Source organism: Gossypium hirsutum, chromosome A09 (assembly GCF_007990345.1).
Source record: "Gossypium hirsutum isolate 1008001.06 chromosome A09, Gossypium_hirsutum_v2.1, whole genome shotgun sequence".
Classification (NCBI taxonomy): domain Eukaryota; kingdom Viridiplantae; phylum Streptophyta; class Magnoliopsida; order Malvales; family Malvaceae; genus Gossypium; species Gossypium hirsutum.
In genome coordinates, this window is record NC_053432.1 from 78965978 (window position 1) to 78973407 (window position 7430).

The 7430-nt window shown below is 30.8% G+C and overlaps 1 protein-coding gene across 1 annotated transcript; it reads right to left on the reverse strand.

The window, feature by feature from the left end:
* Nucleotides 1-1484: 1484 nt before the first annotated feature.
* On the reverse strand, nt 1485-5516 carry LOC107930281 (outer mitochondrial transmembrane helix translocase). The gene is made up of 5 exons (XM_016861900.2): nt 4948-5516; nt 3399-3699; nt 2671-2829; nt 2218-2513; nt 1485-1800 (listed from the first exon to the last, which is right to left on the reverse strand). Exons 1-5 carry the CDS (start codon nt 5155-5157, stop codon nt 1573-1575), a joined length of 1194 nt encoding a protein of 397 aa, XP_016717389.2. The 5' UTR covers nt 5158-5516; the 3' UTR covers nt 1485-1572.
* Nucleotides 5517-7430: the final 1914 nt, after the last annotated feature.

Consider the following 7430-nt stretch of genomic DNA (forward strand, 5'->3'; position numbering starts at 1 on the left):
AAATAGATAATGTTATTAATTATTTTATAAATATTATAAATAGATAATGTTATTGATTATTTTATAATAAAAAATTATTTTACCAAAACGTGATTTAAACCTAAGTAGCTATTTTTACAGCTCATCCTATTACTTTTTTAAAATCATTATTCAAATGATTTCATATATATAAATGAAATAACTATTTTTTTGTTTTTTCAGGTGAAAATTTAAAAATTTATGTGCAATGTTCTATATTTGTTAGATATCATTTTCATACTCTTTAAATATAATATAATTTTTAAAAGGTTAAATATGTGAGATAAAAAAAAGGTTAAATATATTTCTTAATCTCTGTATTTTTGTAAAATTGGAGATTTAGTTGTAAAAGTTAAATTTTAAAATTTTAATATAATCATTATCATTAATAGTTTTCATGAAACTTACCATTTAATATATATTTTTTATCAATTATATTTCACATCACATGGGAACAATTTAATCAATATATCAAATGAACAATTTTTTTTGACATAAAATATTTATAATTTTAATGATTAAACGAAAATTTTAAATCTTAAATTTTCTTAAAGCACAAAAGTTGTTAACCTTTCAAATTTTATGTTATGAGGTTCTCAGTAATAATCTTCATTTGGGAGGCTAATGCTAATGATTTGAGATATAAATTCACGGTTGTTAATCAACATTATTTTCCTTTTTGATAATAATAATAATAATAATAATAATAATAATGAGTTTATTTATTACTTATGTATTATAACGGTCAAACATAAAATAAAAAATAATTAGTAAACTTTAAACTTAAAATTAAAAGGATAAGTAATAACTTTAATAAAAAAATTAAAAAAAATTCAAAGTAAAGAGTGTGTTTAGTAAATCATGAAATTTTTCATTTTATTGAAAATGAAAATTTTTAACTTTTTAAATTTAAATGTATTTGATAATCATTTTAAAATTTTATTTTCAACAATTAATATTTTAAATATTTTTTATAATTATTTTAATTTTTTCACTTCATAAGAAATTTTCAATAAAAAAATTGTTAAATAAAATTATTTTATGTAACTACTTATCATTTAACATAGAAAATACTAAATTTATTTTATTTTATTAAAAATTAAAATAAATTATCCTTTTTATTAAAAAAATAAATATCCAAATTAACATAATTAATTTTCATCCATAACTATCCAAAATAATATAAAATATTATATTAATAAGTTTAACATTAAAAATAAATAGTCTTTTAAAAATCAATATTTACTTATATCAAACAGCGTAATTATATTCAATACTTAATATAAATTTCTAATATAAATTTAGTACTTAGTTTTTCAACACTTAAAATTTCTTCCCTTTGCCAAAAAGAATTTAAGAAAATGACTATAATTTACCAATTAAATTAGTTTGTTGCTAACACATACTAAAACATGTGTAAAAAATAATACACCTACCAAACATAGTTTATATTCATAAAAATAAAATAATGAAAACTCTGAAATTTATATTGCATTAATAATATTACAAAACATCAGATTGCATAAAAGATTCTGAGTATAAAGATGATGAATTTCAGGTGTCCTGAGAATCTGATTGAAGGTTAACAATTTGAGAAACTACAAGCTTGGAGAGTTCATTAATGGCAGCCTGAACCTGGTAATCATCTGATTCACTATGGTTTTGCCTTGACCATCCAGGTAATTGTGAATCTAACCTGGTATATTCATTTGCAGCAACCCCGGTTTTCTTTGATGTGGCAAGAACTCGCTCCAAATCAGCTTGTGATAATGGCCTTGGATCCTGAAAAGCAAATAAGTCAAGAAACTTAATAAGATAAATAATCAATGATATCTATCACAGAAAAATACAAAGGCTATATGAAAGATATCGAAGTTCATGGATTCTACATGCAAACAGAAGTTTTACTCATGTCATGGCAAAAATGTTTATGACGACAAAAAGATCTCCTATATTGCTCCGACTCTTCATTTTACTTAAAATACTCGTGTCTGATACATATTTGGATATGATCGTGGATATGACTCTCCATTGACCCTCCAAATATATGGAAAAGCTTTAAAATGTTGGAACTTACCCATGTTGGACATATACCTATATTAGACATTCACACCTAAGTTCATGTAACATAGCTTGCTCAGCAATACACTCTGAAAAACAACACATGGACGCAGAGAGACACGTAAGAAATGAACTTACTCCAGATGATTTTCCTTTCTTCTCCTCATCTAGTAAGTCCCTAATGGGAAAGTATGCGGCTTTCTTGCAGAGTTCGAGAATATCGGACCCCGTGTACCCTTCACACAAACTGGCTATGTAGTCAAAGTTGATGCTTTCTTCAATATTCTCACCCTTCAAAACCACCTTCAGAATCTCAACCCGCTCCCTGCGGTCAGGTAGTCCAATCTCAAATGCCTGGGGAAGACGCCTGAGTATGGCTTCATCTAGTTCTGATGGGCGATTTGTTGCAGCAAGAACCATAACTCGGGCATTCTCTGCACAACAATGTATCACTATTCAATTCCATATTATAATTTGAAAACAATTCCTATAACATTCTTTAGACAGCCCTTTATCACAAAAACTGAAAGACAGTACTTTGTATGGGAATGACAACAGTATATGACAGCTTTTCAGTACAAAAATACTCACGATCTGTTGTAAAACCATCCCATAAAGCCATGAACTCGGTCTTCATGTTCGTCATTGCTTCATGATCTGTATTACGACGCTGTCCCAGAAAACTATCGACCTCGTCAATAAATATGATGGCAGGCTGAAGTTTATATGCCAAGCTAAACACTGCAGCCACTGCAAAAGTAGAAGAGGATTAAAAGTCTTAGATACATAAAACAAATAGAACTGCATGGGACCATACATCCATTAGAAAAAAACTCATCAAAATGATGTTTAATTGATAAGAAAGCTTACAACTACTTTTTCTTGTTTGTATTATAAATTTCAGGGTAATGAATTTTTATATAGGATGGTTGAACCAGTTTTGTCCTTTCCCTTAAAAGGTGTCATATACCTACATAAAGCATCTTCTCACATTTCTACACAAGTTACAGCTCAATATAACAAACTCATCACAACGATGTTTAATTAATAAGAAAGCTTACAACTACTTTTTCTTGTTTGTATTATAAATTTCAGGGTAATGAATTTTTATATAGGATGGTTGAACCAGTTTTGTCCTTTCTCTTAAAAAGTGTCATATACCTACATAAAGCATCTTCTCACATTTCTACAAAAGTTACAACTCAATATAACAATTTAAAAAAAAGTCAATTTTGATCACTTACAATAGGATGTATTCCAAAGAAAAGCAAAAAATTCTAGAATCAATATGGATAAAGTAAACATTATCAATACTTTACCAAGTTTCTGTGCATCACCAAACCACTTGCTCATCAGATTTGATATCCTCACATTGATAAAAACAGCTCCAGACTCCTTTGCAATGGCTTTAGCGAGCATGGTCTTTCCAGTACCAGGGGGTCCATATAACAAAACCCCTTTTTGAGGACCAAGAAGCTTTCCATGTGAAAACAACTCTGGTCTCCGTAACGGAAGTATCACTAGTTCATACAGAGCTTGCTTGATGGCTTCTAATCCTCCAATAGACTCAAATTCCACGTCAATGTGATCAGGATTTATGACATCACATGCTATTACATCCTATTAAATGAAAAAGAAAAGAATAAGCATGAAGACCATCGTACCTATCAACATCTAGGATCCCTTGCTTCTATTCTAATACCAAATCACAAAGCAGATATTCCACCAAGTTCTATCTACAACTACTGAACATGCATGACTTACAAAGTATGGTGGTATGCATGCTTTCTTATATATGATAATCTCAGGTATACATAGGATGTTGAACATAATATGAAAACATGAAAAGGAAACAGCTAGAAAATTCCAAAAATCAAACAGAAATACAATAAGAGGCTGCAACAACTGCTGAAAAAACACAATCTAGTAGATCATGAGGTAGTATTCCAGCCTCCTATAATATAATTAGTAACTACCTCCATCAGTCTGGATGAATTCTTTGCTAACCGGAACCCAGATGGTAGGAGTAAAGTTATGGAAGGAAATCTAAGTTCATTTAGTTTACTTATGTATTCCAGGCTAGTTGTAGGAATTACTGTGTTACACTGTTTAAGCAGTTGAACTGGGTGGTCACCGTGGTATGGTTATTACATTGCAGTGAATCGCAGCTTTTAACCCCAAAAGCTGTGCCAACAGGATCGTTGTTTGAGACCTTAGTCAAGTATGATTCAGACTTAAGGCCGGTTAAAATGTTGTGAAAATAGGCTTTTGAAAAGTTTGATAATGTATACAATTACTGTCAAATGGTGTTGGACTTCTTCGACAAAAGGAGGATAAAAGAAAATAATTTCGGCCAAAAGCACTTTTGCAAAAGCCAAAAAGCTAAAAAATTTGGCTTGGGTTAATCCCGGTTTAAAACATGATTTAGTTTGAAGAGCTCTTTATTTACCATTACTTTCAATTACTTTTGGCTTGAAAATCGAAATCATTGTTTGGGTTCAAAAACACTTTTCAACCTCAATGCTAAACGGAGCCTTAGCAACTTGAAAAACAAAAAAACCAAGCGGCAACAATCAAAGCAAGCAACCCTGGTATCCCTTTAGCAAGCTTTAATGAATTCAATGTTCAAAATGCAGATAAAGGGCATTAATTTATGTACAAAAAGAAAATGCAAATTTGAACTTCAAATTCTAGCCTCGGATTCGATTCCAACCGAGCAAAACCCTAAACCAAAACACTAAATAATAAACATTCACAAAAGAATGGATAATTAATTCCCACCGTTAATCTAGCTTCCAACAAAACTGCTTGAAAACATTCAACTTTGAAAAAAAAAATTAAATTCGTCACCGCAAAAAGAAAAAGTACCTCGTAGGGATTAGTATTGATTAGAGGACGACCCAAACGCTTGGCAATTTCTTTCTTGTGCTCCAAAGCCTTTTTAGAAGCTTCCCGGTTTGGGTCGAGGTGTCGGAGCCCCGCGAAGAGGACCAAGCAACTAAGGGCAGCGCTGGCGGCGTATAAGATCAATTCTTGCAGTAGCTTCGTCTCCGACGAAGATGAACCCATCTTTCGCATATAAAATTATTTTATTATATCAGAAAATATTAGGTAGAAGTTGCGAATAATCAAGGGTTTTGAACTTAAACAGGAGAGAAGACGAAACTGAAAAAGGTTTCCGCTTCGACGTCAAGTGCTTATCGATTTTCTGAGGCCCTTCGGCTTGTGAATAAGGAAGCACTTTGGGCCACACCCAGCCTGACTGAGGCTTAGTTTGGATGGCGGTGTGTTTAGCTCCGGTGAGGTTAAAAACAGTGGTGGCGGTGAGATTAATTACTGTAATAGTGAGATTAGATACTGTAGCGGTGAGATTAAAAACAATGGTGGAGTGTGTGTTTGGATTCAAACGCAGCTGTAGCGGTGAGGTGAGAATAAAAAATGACTATTAAAGACATCATATTAGAATGAATATATAATAGAAGTTTTTTAAATTATTTTAATTTTTTAAAATTATTAAAATATGTAAATTTATAAATTTATTTAATAAAATATTAAATATATCTTCTAATATTTTAATAAATTATATAATTAATTTAAATTATTTATTAATATTTTTCGAAAAAGTTATTTTTACATACTCCTTGTGTGTAATTACTGGCAAGGTGTTCTTTTCTCCCAAACATCTCATACTTCAAGTGTTCAAGCAGTGGTTTCAATTCCAATTTAGGTGTTTTAATAATAAAATGAACCATTTTAGTTATGGTTGGAATTACCTGTTTTGGATATTCTTTACTTTTACACCACCAGTCAAGTTGAAAGGCTAGCTCGTTATTCTCTTGTTCTGCATTATTCATACTTTCCTCCTCTGGTTCATCTTTATTAGGCTCAACAAAATCTAATGTTCCTAATTCCAGGTTATAAGATGTTTACTTTTGGAGTGTACATTCTGCTAGGTTAGCGTTTTATGTCTCTTGGTTTATGCCCCATGTAAGCTCATTCTTGCTGACATTTTCCAATATATCGATTATTTATCTTCCTATTTTTAACCAAATACTCCCTCTAGCTATAAAATCAAATTGTCGCTTGTTCTGTCCATCCAACCCATCATAGAAATGTTGTAGTTGTATTGCAAAGTTAACACCTCTATCATCTTCTTCAAGTTTCTGTCCATCTATCATCTTGTTCTGTCCATCTATTATATCGATTATATATCTCTTGTTCTGTCCATCTATCATCTTCTTCAAGTTTCCGGTGCACCTTTGTTATAGAGAAATGGCATAAGTTGCAGAAGATCGGTAGTGGCAGAAGTTGAAAATGGTTGAAAAGTCCACAAATTAAAAAGTCCAAAAAAGTCCACTACCACAACCACAACCACAACCAAACATGGTTGAAAATGGCAGAAGTTGCAGCAGCAGCAGCAGAAGTTTGAAGAAGGAGATGAATGACTTACCTGGAGCTTTATGAAGTGAACTGGTTGCACAAATTGAAGAAGGAGAAGCATGGTAGAAGGAGGAAAGATATGGAGAGTTAAAGTAAGGGTATTTTTGGAGAGTTAAAGTACCAATAGCTCACTGCACCTCCATTGCTGCTGAAATCACCAGCTGATTTTCAGCTGAGCAATGTGGTGGAGATGCAATCTCACTGCACTGACTTGCTGAACCAAACAGCATAGCAGTGAGATTGGCACCATTTTTCCCCCCCAACTGCACCTCACTGGCTTTAAAAGCCAAACCAAAAGGAGCCTGAATTTCAATCCACCCCTAAATTTATATTATATAATAATATTCGGTATACTACCCCGTTGCGTCACTTAAAAATAAATCTTTGCAATTTTATCATTGTCATTAGATAAATTTTCATTTTAGTCACCTGAATGTAACAACCATTGATTGTACTTATCAAATCATGTCCACGCCACGTCATATTTATATGTTCTTTTTAAGGACTCAACTTTTAGATCATTTTTATTTTGGTCACAGAAAATTATTTTTTTAAATCCTGATTTGAATAAAAAAATTAAGGATTAAAGTGAAAGAGCAATAGAAACTAAAATAATGCATTAAAAATTTGTCTAGTTGTACTTGTTTATTCCATTGCCAAAAAAATTTAATTCCTCTCTTTCAAATATTGAAATTTTAAATTTCAATTTATTAAAATCAATTAAATAAATTGTTAAAATTTTTCCATAATGTCGAATGATTTATTAGTATAATATTAGAATTATTTAATTTAATCTCCTTTTAAAATTTAAAATTTTATTTTATGTTTCCAATTATCCTTAAAGAAGTTAACTCAAATAATTAATATTTAATAATGGTTTATAAAACTTATTTTCTATTGTATAATATTAA